This window comes from Psammomys obesus, unplaced genomic scaffold (genome assembly GCF_907164565.1).
Source record: "Psammomys obesus unplaced genomic scaffold, mPsaObe1.curated_primary_1811, whole genome shotgun sequence".
NCBI lineage: Eukaryota > Metazoa > Chordata > Mammalia > Rodentia > Muridae > Psammomys > Psammomys obesus.
This window is the reverse complement of record NW_026587759.1, coordinates 2,989,154-3,008,047: the sequence shown is the minus strand read 5'-3', so window position 1 is coordinate 3,008,047 and position 18,894 is coordinate 2,989,154. Positions and strand designations below refer to the sequence as shown.

Here is an 18,894-nt window from a genome sequence, read left to right as displayed (position 1 = left end):
TTCTTTCTTTCTTTCTTTCTTTCTTTCTTTCTTTCTTTCTTTCTTTCTTTCTTTCTTTCTTTCTCTTTCTTTCTTTTTTTCTTTCTTTCTCTCTCTTCTTGTTTTCTGTTTTAACTCTGAGAAGAGACAGTTAAGATAAGCGGTGCTAACTGCTCTGTTTTCAGTTCCCAATAGTACTCAGAACTCACTAAGTATTTATTTTTTGAAAACTACATGCATATGTACTACTGAGAATATATAAAAACCACCTCTCCTTTTTTTCTTTTCTTTTTGAGCCAGACTATTGCTATTATACTCAGGCTATCTGGGCTATTCTAGGCCTGCTATGCAGCCTGATTCTCCTGTTGCCTGATCTGGCAGGAAATCTCCTTCTGAATTTGTTCAACTCAAACCTGTAAGAAGATTCCAAATAGTGATAAGTTCTGCTCTAAGAGAAAATAAACTGGTCAGAAAATAGATGAGTAATTTAGATGGCTTAGTGCAAACTTGAGTGAGAAAAAAATTAAACAACTTGCTTTTGACAGCCAGCAAAGTCTAACTAGGGTGTGGAAGTTGGGAGGGGAGCAAAGGTAGAAAAAGATGCTTGTCAACAAGTTCTAAAAGTCTTTCTAGAGAGTGTTGTCCTGCAGGTCCACAGTGTTAGAAGGTGAGCCTCATAAAGCTTTACCCTAAGTAAGTGTATATGGTGTTGCTGCACAGGTATACTGACCATCAAAGTTTCATTCTGCAGCATTAACGAGCTCTGACTATGGAGTGAACAGTCCCTATACAACACTCATTTATCATGTCAGTTTCTGAGGGTCAGACTCTGAACTTAGCATAGCTGAATGATCTTGGTTGGGACCTCTCACAAGGCTACAGTCACACTTGGACTGCAGCTGAATTATAGCTCAGCTTGGGGAGAACCTCTGTCAAGGGCATTCATGTGGCTGTTGGAAGACCTCAAGTCCTTTCTGGCTTTTTTTCCAGAGACACTAGGTTGTTGCCATGCCAGTTTCTCCATAGAGCAGGCTGTAGCACAGAAGCTGGTTTTTGTAAGAAAGAGCAGAAATCGACAAGGGTGAGCCTGGGGTTTGCCAGCACTCCATGGCCTTACCATGTTCCCCACTGTCCCTCAGCAGCAGGCTTTGTAAAACAGTGAAGTGACCTTTTGAAAATTTGTTATGACCCCTGCTAGGAGACAGCACCTGATGGAGCTGAAACAGTGTGTATTCTAAGCTAGAGTTCAGTATGCAGAGCTTTTACTTTTGATCTGGGAATGAAGACATAGAAGTGGGAATAACATCTCTGTTACTCAGAACGATCTACTAATGAAACAGCAACTTCCCACTTCTATGATGCCAGGCTCTCCCGGTCAAAGGTCTTGGTTCCACAAGAAGAAATATTTTACTGGTACTATAATGACAATGCCATAGAAGTGAAAACTGGGACCACCATCTTTCCACTGGGATTTCCTGGTGTCCCTGAAGCAACAGGAAATGAATGGTGTTCCTCTACTATTTGGAAGACAGATTCTTATTTCCAAGTGAAAACTGAGGTGCTCCCACATGATGCTTACGGAAGAATTTATCTGTTTGCTGGTTTCAATGAGAATGGTCACCATAAGCTCATATATCTTACTTGTTTCAAAGTTGATGGAAGTGTTTGGGAAGGATTAGAAGGTATGGCCTTGTTGGAGGATGTATGTCACTGGGGATGGGCTTTGAGGTTTCAAAAGACTAGCACCACTCCAGTCCCCTGTCCTGCCCTGCCGCCTCCCTACATTCTAGCCTCCTACTTGAGTATCAAGATGTAAGATTTCACCTGTGCCATGCCTTTGCTCCACCATCGTGGTTCTAACCTTCTGAAAGGGAAAGCTCCAAATATTATTATTATTATTATTATTATTATTATTATTATTATTATTATTTGTATAAGAGGCTTTGGTCACAGGGTTTCATCACAGCAATAGAAAAAGCAAGTTAGACAATTGGCAATGTTGAAATTCTCTGGACTGCCAGTAATACTTCCTGTAATTATATTCAATAGGAGATTATAAAACTCTAATACAGGCAACAGACCTTCCAGGAACAAAGTCATTTCCCTAGGTGAACAATTTTAAGCAGTTGAAAGCCACGGGTATACTGAATGGATAGTAGAAGGCAGGTATAAGCACCAGATATAGTTACATGAACAGTTTCAAAACTTAAGAAACTAATTCTTCTTTATTTTGATATGGATACATATCACATTCATACATGTGTGTATATGTGGGCCCCGGGCTGGCCTAGAACTCACTACTCTTACTTAGTGACTAATCTAGACTGGCCTTGAACTTGTGGTAATTCTCCTACCTACGTTAAGTTACAGATGTGAGTCACCTACTTGGCTATATTAAGGAGATGTAAATGATTCTAAAACTATAAATTTGTTCATATTTTTCAAAATTCTTTTTCCTATGGCTCTCATCAAGGACTTATACAAGGGAGTGTGTGTGTGTGTGTGTGTGTGTGTGTGTGTGTGTGTGTGTGTATGTGTGTGTATGCATGTGTGTGCATGCGCATGGGCTTGGGAGACAAGGACTTAAGCATTTCTCAGTGTACACATATGGATACTTACCTTTTGGATCCTATGTGGTGTGAAGCAGTAGCTTCACCTGGACTTTCCTTTAGCATCTCTGACAACTAGAGCAGTATGTAAGTCCATGATGAAGGACACAGAATTCTACAGGGCTGGTATACTACTGACAGCAGAGGCAACAAGAAGTGAAATGGGTCCATCTTTGTGTACTGCAGCTCTTGCTTATGACTTCTAGCCCATTCTTTTTTTTTTCACTTTTTAAAATATTAGTTACAGTTTATTTACTTTGTATCCCAGCTGTAGCCCCCCCCTTCCTCATTCCCTCCCAATCCCACCCTCCCTCCCTCATCTCCTCCCTGCCACTCTCTAAATCCACTGATAGGGGAGGTCCTCCTCCCCTTTCATCTGACCCTAGCTTATCAGGTCTCTTCAGAACTGGCTGCAATGTCCTCCTCTGTGGCCTAGCAGGGCTGCTCCTTCCTTGGGGGTGGAGGGAGAGGTCAAAGAGCCAGCCATTGAGTTGATGTCACAGACAGTCCCTGTTCCCCTTACTAAGGAACCCACTTGGTTACTGAGCTGCCATGGTTAGCCCATTCTTGTTCTTTTCCACTTTACATCTAACTTCTGTAACTTTTTATTCTGGGTACTTTGCTTCAGATGCAAAGTATTGTCCTTGAAAAGCCTGTTTAACTAGCTCCAGTCAAATATCACTAAAGTAAAAAAAAAAAAAAAAAAAAAAATTCTAGTCATCTATACTGATAAAATAATTTGTGTCATTCTTTCTATATTCTAGACTTTTTAATTTATTTACTGACCACAACTTATTTAAAACCTCCTAATTAACATTTACGACACATTTGTAGTCATTTTACATACATATACAGAGTTACAAAAATCTCAGTCATTCATAGTTTCAACAAGACCCTACTCTGCTTTATCTATTTATCTATCTATCTATTTATTTATTTATCTACTTATTCATTCATTTATTTATTTATTTTTCAAGATGGGATTTCTCTGTGTAGCCTTGGCTGTCCTTGACTTGTTTTGTAGACCTGGCCTGTAGACTCAGATATTGACCTGTCTCAGCCTTCCTGAGGCAATTCTGCCTTCTTATTTCAGCTTTGATCCTATAAACAAGAGACTATTCATGGACTGTTCAGTGTCATGTTTTTCACATTTTTGTGTTTTGATATCACTATTTCAAATGATCTCCCAAATAAGGTGCTATGGTACTAATTAATATTCCTTAGTTCGAAAAAGTTGTGACACACTTTATGGAGAAATATACTTGTAAGCTTTGTATAGGTATGAGTTACAGCGCTCTTAGGCATGAATTTGAACTTAGTGGGTCAACAATACATGTGGTGTTATGTGTTTAAGTAGGCACATATAAAACAAGGAGTTCGTATGGACTGGTTGATAAAAAGGTGGCCAGAGGCACACAGGAAACTGCATTTCCCTAACGTACTGAGTGAGTATTTGCTAGTTCTGTGATTTTCAGCATAAAGCCACCATGAGCAACAAAAATAGATTTATAATATACATATATAAATATATCATAGCACAGGTATCTCTTAGTAGTTTTATTTCTCTGATAAAGCCTTGATCGACAAACAAAAATATTTAGTTGTAATAACAGTGAGGTTCAGTTAAAGTTCATGTGTTAATGACAGTAATATTTAGCTCTCAGCAGCTTATCCCCTACAATTTGAACCAGTCACCAAATGGTTTCCTTGAATTAATAAACACACTTGCTTGGTGATTAGCTGTCATCTATGACTGAGAACTGGAACATCTGTGTTTTCTAGCATCCATAGCCACAGCAAGTTAGTGGCTGTCACCAGTCATAACTAGATACCATTGCTCACTCTTTTATCAGAGAAAAATCACTGGGCACTGCAAAAGCCAAAATAACACAATGACAAAGGTAATGTCACTTTCTACCCAGCACTCAGGTACAAACTCCTCTTTAGGGAAGAAATTCATGCCACCCTACCATGCTCCAGATTCCAGCTGCTTCTGGATGCTTTCAATGGGCCGAACACAGTTGCCTTTGCTATCTGTTATTGTCTTCAGATGATTTTGAATCCCTTCCTTCCAATGTGTTTCTTTTACCTAGGATGCCACCTTGAATACTTCCCTACATCCAAACCATGTCTTCCACACAAGGGCCTCTAAAATCTTTGCATGAAATCAATTTTTTTCTAGACAACATGACTACCTGGCATGTTATGAGATTGGCTCTCAAAGAAAAACATCATCTGAGATTCTATATGGCTAAGGAGTTCTTGCCTTTTAGACAGTTTCATCTCCCTGTGCTCCAACAGGAACTGTCCATATCACTCTTGAAGTGGCTCACCCAATCATCTTATGGAGTCTGCTGGTAAACATTTCAAGATACTTAGCCAAGTTTTGGATGTTTCAGGCCTATGTAATATGTTATGAATAGTTTGAAATAGAGCAATATATTTAATCCATGAAACCAGAATCTACCTGTCACCAGCATGCTTTTGGACCTTAGAGGCACACTTCCCCTTTCATCAAACACATACCTGCAGACACTCGGGGACAGTCAGGCAGCATAGACTCCACAGATGTGTCTAATGGTTCTGAGCTGGAGACCCAGTTGCAACAATTCTGAAATGTAACAGACACAACATTGATTACATATAATTGAAGGGAAAAACCACATTTTTAGGTTGCCCTATAAAATAAACCACTAGAAGTTGATTTTAATTTATTTTGCTCACATAAACAGTCAGTATTACTAATGACTGTGGAAAATTTACCTTTATAATTCAGCAAGCCATCTGTATTGATGCTAATATATGTAATTTGCAGACTATAATGCAGTACATTGCTAAGAAAAGTTAGATGTGAAGGACAAAGCTCCTCAAATCTGGCCAAAATTTCCTTTTAGTTTTTACTCTGACCCACTTCAATCAAGGCTGTATGAAAATTACACACAAGTGCTGCTTGGTGAGCTGTAGTTGTGTCTGAGGACACAAACTTCAACAATAACGCTCAGTTTCTCAGATAAAATTGATTTGCAACTGAGATAAGTAAAATAATACTCTATTTTATTCACTTAAATATTTTTAAATATAAAAAGAGAAAAAGCATTTAAGAACATTACTAGATGTGTTTGTTTTCATGTTTTTTTCTGGTTTAAAGATGTGATTATATAGTTCTAAAAATATTCACAACACACACACACACACACACACACATACACACACGTGTGTGCGTGCACACACACAAAGAATTTCCACAGACAGATTCTATTTTAAAAGAAATCCTCCCATCAATCATGTCAGAAAAATCGGTGACTGCTATTCTGGTAAACAGTATGTATTGTGCATTTTAGATGCTTGCTGCCCTGGCTGTGCACCATGGAATCTGTTCTCACTGAGGAAGGGTCCTTGACTGGTAGATCAAGTGTCTTATTGTATTTCCTTAATTCATTCTGTCTGGAAGAAGATGTCAGCTGTGTTGCAGTGAGGAGAGAATTTCAAAGGCCCCAGTCCCCACCAATAAAGGCCGAGGAATGGCTTTTGAATAGATTTGTCAAGGCAACCCTACTGTTCTGGGACCAGAGCGAGCAGGGTAGTATAAAGGAAGGGTTGCTGTATGAGACTGGAAAGGAAGCTCACAAAGCAGGCAGATTTCTGTAAGAAACAGTGGATCAATGAAACTATTGAACTGTGTTGGAAAAAACATGAAAACAAACATATCTAGTAATGTTCTTAAATGCTTTTTCTCTTTTTATATTTAAAACAGATAAAATAGTAGTATTTTTCATATATGACAAACGCTTGATGGTTTGGAATGGATATATTCTATAATGTGCACTCCTAATGTTAATTAGCAGCTGAATATAACATACACAATGTATGAAGGACAGAAATTACAAAAGAAAGGGCTGTAGAAGATATTTCATACATTTGAAAGAAGTAAAATTAATATTACCACTGATAGAACACCACATCAGAGAATTCTATATAATGCAGAAGATTAGCACACAATTAGCCAGCTTTTATATACAATGTGACACTTGCTTGTAAGAAATAAGAATTCTCCAAAGCAGTGTCAAGATATGTAAATGGATGATTTGTTTTATCATTCATCACAGCCCCTAATAAATTCAAAAACCATGACTTCTATAGGAACTAAAAATAGGCTCCCAATGATACAGGGAGATAGCTTCAATGAAGAATGACTTTCTCTCTCTTTTCCCTTTTCTTAAACAATTCAGTCTTTTCAATGACAGCAATTAGCACTACCAACAGACAGGCAGCGATTAGGTATATATTTTAATTATTATTCATCCTACTAGTGCTTCCAAATCTGATGAAAGTTGGCTATTACCCAGGTGATATGTCAGTCTTAATACTGATCACCTACGTCTTAGACATGTAAAACTGTGTCTTACAGAATGTTCTAGTATTAATAAAAGTGATGGCACATAATAATCTGTAGGCAATTAATCATTATTCTAACTCAACCTTGACTTTTAAAAGCTGAACCAAATGAACTTCATGTCCATTTTTTAAAAACAGATCACTTTCGGCTCAAAGACTAAAAGAAAAATAAGGCTACTATTTTATGATTCTGAAATTTTAGTTCTCCTCTCAGCACATGCTGGAAGCTTTGACCTCACGTGCAAAAAAATCAGGGCCAAGTGAAGCAGCCTGGAGTTAACGGGAAGATGGTGTGAGACACCCTGTGCCAGGGCTGGAAAGGCCAGCAACCGAGCCTGGATTCTGCGCGCACGGCCGCGTGGCCTATGTGCGTGTGATGTGCTGCTACATGTGGCATTTTAGTTCCACCGGGGAAAGAATAGAGAAATCAGGTAGAAATTAAAACGGCTTCCGATTATAAAAACAAGTAAAATAAAATGGTATATGCTTTGAAACATGTAAACAAAGACATACAGAAGTTTCTTATGAATATAATCTGTTTGAAACCTCATCTTCTAATATGTACCTCTCTGAGATGTGTTTCTATTGTTTAAAAACCAAATTTCTTTCCAAATTATTCTAATGCTTATCTGTCCCTCTCCTTAGTTTTCCAACTGTCCCCTCATGGGATGGGTATCCTGGGTGGCCACATACAAGGAAAACTATCTGAATTTCGAACATGACGTGTCATGTCTCCAGAATCTAACTCTCTGGTTCACAGTCCTCAGGAAGGGGAGCCGGAGCACAGGGACTGACAGCGCTACCTGGAGACTCAGATGCTGCACTCTTGTCTCATCCCACAAAAGGAAAGACAGGAGTCCTTGGTGAGGGCCAGAATATTGGAATGGATGCTTAACTCTCATACCTCCATGTCCAAAGAAAACAAGAAATGCACTAAATTTACTAAAGTGAAGTGTTTTACTAAAAGAAAAAGGAATGTTTATTAAAGTACACGCTTCTGTGAAAGGCTTCTTATACAGTGACTATGTATGGTCTTGCAGATTTTTGTGCTTGCACATTTTTCTTTGTAAAATCCATCCTTTGGGGATTAGTCACAGGAACAGGAAGTGTCTAATGGAAACAGTGCTGAGTGATGTGCTTTGCCTTGAGCCAAGGGTGAACAACATTTGCGTACACACAAAATTAATTTTTGTTTTTATCTTACTTAATTTTAAATTTAATCTATTGTGTATGCATTCGCCTTGTATACATACATATGTGTGTGAGTGTATGTGCATGAGTGTGTATGTGTGTGCATGCGAGTTTGTGTGAGTGTGTGTGAGAGTAAGCCTATGGGCACACTGTGCATGTGGAGGGCTTTCATGAATAGATCCTCTCCTTCCATTACAGAATCTGTACATTGAAGGCAGGTTGTCAGGTTTGTACAAGCAAGTGTTTTTACCCACTGAGCCATCTTGTCATGAAATGAATTTTGAGTTAAAAAATTTAGTGTGCATGTATATGTCATGTGTTCCCACAGGGGCCAGATAAAGGCACCAGACCCACTGGATGGAGCCGGAAGTCTATCTAGCTGTGGGTTTCTCTTCTTGGGCTAGTCATTTCTCCGTCCCAGCAGAGATGGACAGGTGGAAAGAGAAGCTATAGGAGAGTTGGGGTGTGTGTGTGTGAATAGGATCAACGTATACTGTATGAAATTCTCAAATAATTAATAAAATATTAGAAGACTGTAAAATTTGGCATGTTATATCTGAAGAGAAAAGAAGATAATAGCTAATTCTGCTCAAGATATTAGAGGAGCTTAAGTGGTTGAGTCTAAGTTTTATTCATGTTTATTAGACTTACATGAGCTGTAAATAATTATGGCCTTAAAGGCAAATCTGTAATATGGAGTTTTTGTTCCTGGGACATGACCAGGCTATGTTTCTAGAGCCTACACTCAGAGTCAAAGGGTGTCAGAGAGGGTGCATGATCATTACGTAGAACTGTATTTCCAGCTTGGCTACAGACTTTGAAGTCAGGGCTATGTCAGAGGCATGTCACACAGTCAGCATGAACAGTACTAGGATGTGGCGTAAGCTGTGCCTTTAAGGGCTCCCCTCAGGCTAGCATCCATACTTGGTCGTTCAGCTGAGGACAGGTTTCCATTCATGGGACGGCTAACATAGTCCTCTTTGCCTCTTTTTAAAGAGAAAATCTTATTTTACAATTATATAATATACAAATTTAATTTTTAGTCTGTTCTGTTAGTTAAATTAATAGGCTATAAATATTGAAGAGCTTTACAGTAAAAAGCTTACTGTAAACAATGTTATCACATTAATTTGTTGTTTATGAAATAAAACCATGACTTTACCAGTCTTCAGTATAATAGGAATGACTAAGCAATTTCCAGCACTGATTTATTTCCAAATTTAAGACAATATTTGATAAAATAATACAGGGCATCAACAGGATACAAACACAGAAGCTATAGATAGCTGGCCTTTTCATGGACAATAAATACTTCAGCTCACTAAAAGTCTTATTAGGAGGAGGAATATCTTCAAATTATTTTAACTTTTTTGTATGTAGGCTTATGTGAATGCATATGTGTATGCACAGGTGTTTGTATGTGAGAGAGAGGGGGGAAGAGCAAGAGCAAGAGTGTGTGCATCCACATATTTGTCACTTAGATTGACTTTTAGAAAGAACTTCCAATGGAAAAAGAATACACAGAAATAAGTACTATAGCTGAGTAATTACTGACTTATATGACCTTAATTGATATATTACCATGTGGCTCATGTCAAATTCCTAGAGTCTCAGCAAGATAAATATAAATAGAAAGGGATTTTCGACTGGATGCCTGTAATGGGATCAACAGACTGAAGATTTTGACAAAGGCATGAGCCATGTTCGGCAGATCCCAGGGACATGCCATAAACAGCTTCCCCAGATGGAGGTGGGCCCGTGGCTGGCTCAAGCATCTCTAATACCAGTCAGCTTTTTATCACTTCCACCCCTATGGGCAGTACTGTGCCAATCAATTCCAGAGTGGCATATCCTGATCACATTTCTAGAAGAAAAAACAAGACTGAGTGTACATGAAACATCTTTTCTTTTTCTTTTTTTTTTTTTTGTAATTAAGCAGCTGCAATACTAAATAGCCAGAAAATAAAAAACCATTGGGGAATATGAATTGTAACATCAAAGCCTTGCTCAGGTAAAATTCTAATGCATACCATACACAGTATTCAGCAGTGCATGGAAAGGATGCTTTCAAACAGTACTGTTATTCTGGAAGGTGTCTGTTGTGGCTGTAACTGTACATAGGCTTTTCATCCTATCTCAATACTCTGTCTCTGAGAATGTAGGCAAGGAGGCAGTGCACAGCGGTGGGGACTGCAGTTACAAAGGCTCATGCCCATCCACCTCAACTCAGAGCCAAATTATGCCTCACCTCTCTCATCCATTCGCGGATAGTTTTGCCAGCTTCTTGATGCCACACGTTGTGAACAGAATCTGTCAACGCCACAGCAGTCACCTTACTTTTTACCTCTGCTTCTCGCTGGATCATCTGTTAAAAAGGACAAAATAAAACATCGACTCTAGTTTTTCTTTCTGATACAGCATGCTTAGTCATAGACAATACTACATTAAAAATAAAAAGACAGCATCTTTGGCTCAAAGTTACTCTTTTCTATTTGAATACATATCCTTTTCTTGTCTGTGGATATGAAAAGGCCAACATTTTCTTTCAAAAAGCTAATGCCACTTAAGTCTTGGAACGACACAGCTCTATTATTTTCCATGTGGCTTGACAATTCGAGGATTAAAGGGATCACAGGGGAATTCCCGAGGGTTTCTTTTATAAATTTCTTCCCTGACTTCCTATTTCAGTGCCTCAGGGACGTTAGCACCTGGGGCTCACTGCTAGCTACTCAGGACTGTCTTCTAATTTTCAGGCGGTAGCACACTGGTGAAGAAATGTTCCTTATTTCAGTTCTCCAGTACAGCTGACCTGCTCCTCACCATGGCCCTGCAATTCCTTGGCAATTTAGATGTCATAGTTGAACACATACATAAATCATTCTCTTTCACTCTATCGATACTATTTTGCTTTCTTTTTATTGGAAAACTATTACATTTTAACTTCTCCCTATACAACTTTTGTATATCCACAAAAATTTACTATCTTCTGAAGAGAAGAAATTTAGCTGGTTTGAAGATGCTGATACAGTGGCCAGGCAGATAAGGAAATGGAAAAATAAAAACTGTATATCAAAAGAAGCAAAAACTATATCAATCTATGAATACTGGATACCCTAATGTGGCATATTAAAACATAAGAAAACATAACAAAAATTAAAGCCCAATGTTCCGTCATAACGCTGTACATCTTTCTACCAGTGGCCCTGCACTGAAGAAAAAGGGCAGTTTCTGCTTCTCCACTATTTGTTGATAATTCCTATGAACTGTCCACGAGAAATGTAACAGTGCATGTAACAAAAGGGAGAAGGGCAAATGGTAAAGAAAGCTCATTCAGAGAGCACTGAAAGCCACACGTGCAGACAGACGCCACTCTCACCCTCTGGACTAAGGCTCTCAGCCTACGTCTCCCTTCAGATATAACTCTGCATTTTCACGTCAACTGACGAACACCACCTACCAGCATGCAGCTCACTACTAATGTTGGCTCAGCAACATTTACACCTAAAGTTTTTATTTTGGCGTCCCAATATTTTCTGCTCATATCACAATGAAATGCTACCATTATCGATACATAAAAGCATGGTTGCACAGAAAAACAGCTCCTGCATTAGCAATGTCTTAAAGGCTTAAGGCATGGAACACTCCAGTTAAATACTTCACTATTAGTTACTGAGGAGTATGCTACCTCATCAGTATTTTCTTTAAATTGTTAAGATTTTCTTTAAATTATTTCCTAATTGGATCACTATGGCATTAGTATACAGACATTATATCAATATCAATAAAAATCCCACAATAGTGAATCCATCTGGCTAAGGAAGAAATTTTATGTCCTTACTCTCATTTCCTAAACATGAAAACATACAGAGCTAAAGCAATTAGAAAGTTTACAATTTAAGAACAACATTTTCTGGTATTTTGAAAGTTTTTGATCTGGATTTTATTGTGGTGTTAACATATACAGATTTACTTAATTATCTAAAGACTCTAAAATTAAGCAACAAACAGGCTAAAGAGTTAGTGGAAGTGCTAATGTCTGGGGATTAAAATTTTACAACTGGAGGACAGAGTTGGTGATGATCAGACAGCATCCAACTGACAGGCACACTACACACATGATGCGGTCATGTGCAACTTTTCTTTACATCATGTTCTAGTCCAGTATAATACACCCAAGCAGTGCTAGAAAACTTTGCAGCTTAAAATCAATTTAATATTCATGCTTAGGCCAAATTATCAAAAATCTTAAAGAACAATAAATGAAGCTCACGTCAAAGAATCTCAAACATTGGATTCTTTAGACGGCAGTGAATCAGTGAAAGAACAAGACAATTTACTTCTGTTTCCATATGGGTGGTGAGACTATCTGCGGCTGTCCTTTTTGTTGAAAGCCACCATTTTCCTGCTTTGCTGGCCTAGTTGCAGTCTCCCTCCCTCTTTCACTTCTTCAGTATTATATGGACACTGGGAAAACACTAGGAAGTAGCAGTGAAAGAACTACCTGGTAGACTAGATCAGGAATATTTAAGAAACAGATTTCACGTACAATGTTGTAAGGCAAGAAATGAATGTAGCACAAGGGGGCAGGAAAATAAGTTATACATTGCAGTGGCTGGAAACTCCAGAAATTGGGAAAGGAAAAAGACATGGCTGAAGTTCTACATGCCCACTTAAGATGGAAATGATGCTTTTTAATTAAAATCCATTCACGTGAACACTTTGTAAAATGTGCATATTGTTAACATATGAATACTTTTCTGGGGAATGATCCTTAGCTTTCATGAGCTTCTTCATGGGACTGCTTGTCTCTAAAAACAATAAAGGCCCCACATCCTTTCCAGCATGTGTTGTCATTGAGTTTTTGATCTTAGTCATTCTGATAGGTGTAAGGTGAAATCTCTGGGTCATTTTGATTTGCATCTCCCTGATGACTAAGGACACTGAGCATTTCTTTAAGTGTTTCTCTGCCATTCGATAGTCCTCTATTGAGAATTATCTGCTTAGCTCTGTACCCATTGTTTAATTGGATAACTTGATTTGTTGGTGTTTAATATCTTGAGTTCTTTATATGTTCTATATATTAGCCCTCTGTCAAATGTCCGATTGGTGAAGAACCTTTCCCAGTCTGTGGGCTGTCGTTTTGTTCTGACAACAGTGTCTTTTGCTTTACAGAAGCTTTTCAATTTCATGAGGTCCCATTTATTGATTATTCATCGTAGAGCCTGTGCTCTTAGTGTTCTATTCAAGAAGTTGTCTCCTGTGCCAATGAGTTCAAGGCTCTTCCCCACTTTTTCTTCTAACCGATTTAGTGTGTCTGGTTTTATGTTGAGGTCTCTGATCCACTTGGACTTTAGCTTTGTGCAGGGGGATAAGAATGGATCTATTTGCATTTTTCTACATGTGGATTTCCAGTTAGACCAGTAACACATGCTAGAGAGGATGTGGAGAAAGAAGAACCCTCCTCCATTGCTGCTGGGAATGTAAATTTGTACAGCTACTTTGGGAATCAGTCTGGCACTTTCTCACAAAATTAGAAATAGTGCTACCTCAAGATCCAACTATACCACTCCTAGGCATATAACCAAAATATGCTCAATATATACAACAAGGAAATTTACTCAACCATGTTTGTAGCAGCTCTATTCATAACAGCCGGAAGCTGGAAACAACCTAGATGTTCCTCAACTGAGGAATGGATACAGAAATTGTGGTTCATTTACACAATGGAATACTACTCAGCAATTAAAAACAAGGAAATGAAATTTGCAGGCAAATGGATGGAACTAGAAAAGATCATACAGAGTGAGGTAACCAAGACCCAGAAAGACACACATGGTATATACTTACTTATAAGTTGATATTAGACATATAATATAGGATAAACATACTAAAATGTATGGTCCTAAAGAAGCTAAACAAGAAGGAGGACCCTAGGGAAGATACTCAATCCCCATTCAAAAGGGTAAACGGGATAGACATCGAAAGCGGGAAAAGACAGGGAACAGGACAGGAGCCTACTACAGAGGGCCTCTGAAATACTCTACTGATCGGGGTATCCAAGCAGATGCTGAGACTCACAGCCAAACTTTGGGCAGAGTGTAAAGAATCTTACGAAAGAAGGGGAAAACAGAAAGACCTGGAGGGGACAGGAGCTCCACAAGGAGACCAACAGAGCCAAAAAATATGGGCCCAGGGCCCCTGTAAAGACCAATTCTTCAGCTATGGACCATGCATGGAGAGGACCTAAAACCCCTGCTCAGATGAAGCCCATAGACTCAGTCTCCAAGTGGGCTCCTTAGTAAGGAGAGTAGGGCTGTCTCTGGCAAGAACTCAGTGGTTGGCTCTTTGAACACCTCCCCTTGGGAGGGTGTGGTGTGCAGCCTTGCCAGGCCACAAAGGAAAACAATGCAGCCAGTCCTGATGAGACTTGATAGGCTAGGGTCAGATGGCAGAGAGGAGAACTCCACCTATCAGTGGACTAGGGGAGGGGCATGGGAGGAGAAGAGGGAGGGAGAGTGGGACTGGGAGGAGATGAGGGAGGGAGCTACAGATGAGATACAAAGTGAATCAATTGTAATAAAAAAAATAAAATACACACATATATACATACAGAAATAAATAAATGGAAAAAAAAGCCAGTAAGGCCCCACAATCTCAAAGTCTCCACATATTCTTGATGAATTGTGGGTACTTACTAAGCAATCCCCTTGATCAATCACACTTAAGATCAATTTAACATCTATAACCAGTCTTTCAGAAAGAAATAATGCTATCTCATTTCAGTTTGTAGCAACGTCACAATGTATTAATGGCTCAAAAGAAGTAAAAAAGTGTATAATAACCCATACAGTTAACATCCTGAAGTTCCACGGCTTAATAAACTATGTACTCTCATGTCCTTATAGAGCTGTAGGGATTAGCTAACAGGGCAGTAAGGGAACAAAGAAATGACAGATACATGTACATTAGAAGGCAAAGACAAGAAGGCAGGTTTAGCTAGTCTTGAAAGGAAGAGTCTCCATTAAGATCCATTCAGGAGTTCACACATTCAGGGGTTCCTCTACTCCCTACAATAAACAGTAAAGTTACACCTGATATTTGTATGTGTATAGTATTTATATCTGAAAAACTACTCAAGAATTTTTATCAAATAATATTTTCATTAGTGTAGATTCTTAATTTATTTACTATTTTATTTAAAAGTAATACTGAATTTATGCTGACCGTACTATTTTTCATATGTGTGATAAGGAAACAGCCTGTGATATGTTAGGAAAATGGTCGAAGGATTCACAGATAAGAAGTCAAGACAACTGTGGACTGATAGGAGAAGTGTGCTGTTGCATCTATGTCTATATCTATCTATATATGTTGTATACACACACACACATATATGTTGTGTGTATATATATATATATATATATATATATACACACACACATATATCACAATTCATACTTCTCAGCGGTATATGATATTCTTGTCATAAGCAAATACTTGACTAACTCTTCAATAGCATTTGGAGTTTAAAAAAATAATTAAAAGTGACTCAAGTCCAAATTAGTAAGGAATGCCGAAAAAACAAACAAACAAACAAACAAACAAACAAAAAAGCCAACCTAGGAACCAGATATGATCCAAACTCATAATAAGAGAATTTTAAAATTCATTTACAGTTCTCAACTAAAAAATATATAGATTAAAAAGGAAATAATTTTTATGAATTAAATTGATGTTAGTGTAGAAGATATATTATCCTATAACTTTATTTTCCTCTTAATTCTACCTAGTTATCTACCTATACTTATTTCACCTGAGGTTCAATATAAATAGATCTTCTTTTACTTTCACTATTTCACATGTTCCTAGTTTTAAAAAGTTTAATCAACTTAATAACAAGTACTTTCAACAAATCAAAAGCACATACCATCTGTATTTGGGCTCATATTATTCACATTTTTGATGGGGCTGAAATAAAGTGGGAAACCCATTTATTCCTGCTTTTCGATCCAAGGTATGTTTTAAAACTTAAAGCACCTGTGTTCAGATTGACAGGCTTATCAGATAATGAGTTTATATGGCAAGATGAAGAACAGTGGGCCGAGGCAGGGCATCTTGGGCCCTGGGTCAGCAGCAATTATCCTTGCTTCTCTTCTACCTAAGGTCTAGCCCTTCTGCAAGGTGGCTGTCTTCTTCTAGGAATCACGAGTGTCTTTTCTTATATCTAATTTACTTAACCATGTTTCCCTCCAATGTATCTAACAAATTTTTCACAAATTCCTGGCCATTCTTAAAAATCTAGAGGCTTCATACCATCCTTAAGGTTTGGTTTGCCTTCAGTACTTATAAACTTAGAGGTCCCCTCTAGATTGAATTCTTCTGGAACTTTACAATGAGCTTTATTTTTTTTTTCTTTCAGAAGAGAAACCTCAAAAAGATGACATGGCCATTCTGTTTGTGGGATCACTGAAGCTGGGTTTATCCACAGACTGGACCCAGCAAGGTTTCATCATGAATAGGGGAGAGGCCCTCAGGTGCTGGGGAGAGAATGGGGCAATTTCTTCAGTGGTGTGGCCCCTGAGAATCTTCACATGCTCCAGTAAATACTCTCGTTTCCAGGCTGCTACCTGGAAATTAAACTCAACATGTCACACAAATAAACTCCATGAAAGTAGGCAGTAGACTTATCGGGAAGGATACTTCCCACAGTAGAGGAAGAAAAATTAGAGAGGAGAACAGGGATGACAACTACTTAAATTCATTATACATACTTATAAAACTGTCAAAGAAGCAAAGAAATAAAAATTAATGTAATTTAAACTAAATTGAGGCAAAGACATGACTAGATTCAATTTGAAGACAGGAAGAAGCTGATGTCTTAAGCGTGTCCTACTGCGAAGTCTTTTTTGCGAAGTCCTGCTGGCATGTCTTTTGTTCCAGTCTCAAGTTTGGGGAGCTAAATAATCTCCAAAAACTACTCCCACCCTAAAGGAGGAATTTCTGAACTGGGATGGCTTCACTGTAAAAGGAAAGCAGTCATAATTCACTTCCTGCATTTGTGGCATTTGGGATCCTTATGTGTGCTCACGTTTGAAAGCCCAGAGGCCCTCCTGAGAGGGGCAGCATAGTCTGGTGCAGATGTGTCCGCGCACGTGCACACCTGCACCTTAGAGAAGGTTTAAACATGAAATAGCTTAAAAGTCCTCATCAGAAAGGCAGGCCTTATTTATGCATTATGACATATGCTCCACACATGTTCTCAAGGCTAAAGCATGTGATGTTCTTGTACAGGAAAGAATATTGTGAACAGGAATCAAATAGCGCAGGTTCCATTAGATTAAGGCCTGACATAAGTGCCATGTATAATTCAGGGATCATGACTACTGTGTGAGCATGGCTACATCCTCACTGTGTTTAGCAGTGCAGCTGAGGTTTGTGGTGTCTTTTCAAAATATATGTGTCCTGAAAGGCAAAGAGGATGGACATCAGAAGAAGGAGAAAACAGGGAACAAGTCAGCAGCCTGACACAGAGGGCTTCTGAAAGGCTCTGCCCTGTAGACTATCAAAGCAGATGCTGAGACTTATGGCCAACTGTAGGGCAGAGTGCATGGAATCTTTGAAAGAAGTGGGAAATAGTAAAATCTGGAGAGGACAGAAGCTCCACAAGGGAGCAACGGAACCAAAAAATCTGAGCACAGGGGTCTTTCCTGAGACTCATACTCCAACCAAGGCCTATGCATGGAGATAACTTAAGACCCCTGCACAGATGTAGCCATGGCATTTCAGTGTCCAAGTGGGATCCATAGTAATGGGAAGAGGGACTGCCTCTGACATGAACTGATTGGCCTGTTCTTTGATCACCTCCCCCTGACGGGGGAGCAGCCTTACCACGCCACAGAAGAAGACAATGCAGCCACTCCTGATGGGATCTGATAGACTAGGATCAGAAGGAAGGAGAGTAAGACCTCCCTTACCAGTGGACTTGGGGAGGGGCATGCGTGGAAAAGGGGGAGGGGAGGTGGGATTAGGAGAGGAGAAGGGAGGGGGTTTATGGAGGGATACAAAGTGAATAAAGTATAATTAATAAAAATTAAAATAAAAAATTTAAAAAATATATGTGTACATAGACAGATTAGCTCCCTCCTGAGATCCCTTGGTTAAGAATTCAGATTACATAGTTTCAAAGGTTTGCAGAGTATTAAAAGCTGTACAGCTCACCCTTCATTGCACTCCTATTCAGTGTTTCTTGAATGTAGCTGGTATATGGTTTGATGGACTTTATGTCTCCTGCAATCCTCCCCTAGCACTTCTACCTCTTTCTGGATAGTCTCTATCAATGGCATTCCACCCTGTATACCATGGCATCAATCAACCAGCACTGGATTTGGTCTTTTCTGTTGTGTCAGTGAAAGACACAACTTCTCATTCTTCTTTCTTTCAGGTAAGACTAATCCAGTAGGAAATAACTTACAACACAAATATCTTTGCTCTAACACTCAAATCTTTCTTCTGTCCTCTAAGGCACTTGCTCTTTTGGTATCATTGGTAATGATAATGAGTTACACAATCTTCGGCACATAAAGTGTGAGGGCAAAACTGCCCAGCAAAAATTCAGACCCGAATCACATTAAGCTCTCACAGGTCATACTTCCACTATGCAATCCTGTTTTTATAAAATAAAAGTTATCACACAGGAAGTGCTCATAATTTAAATTTAAGG

At 38.7% G+C, this 18,894-nt stretch overlaps 1 protein-coding gene across 3 annotated transcripts in view; it reads right to left on the bottom strand.

Moving 5' to 3' along the window:
* Fam172a (family with sequence similarity 172 member A) overlaps positions 1-18,894 on the bottom strand; it is a 440,570-nt gene that overhangs the window by 123,632 nt on the left and 298,044 nt on the right. For all 3 annotated transcript variants that reach the window (XM_055604043.1, XM_055604046.1, XM_055604045.1), the window contains 2 exons: positions 10,423-10,539; positions 5,115-5,199 (listed from right to left, as the gene is read on the bottom strand). In XM_055604043.1, coding sequence (XP_055460018.1) covers positions 5,115-5,199; positions 10,423-10,539 — 202 coding nt within the window. The remainder of the gene's footprint in view (positions 1-5,114; positions 5,200-10,422; positions 10,540-18,894) is intronic.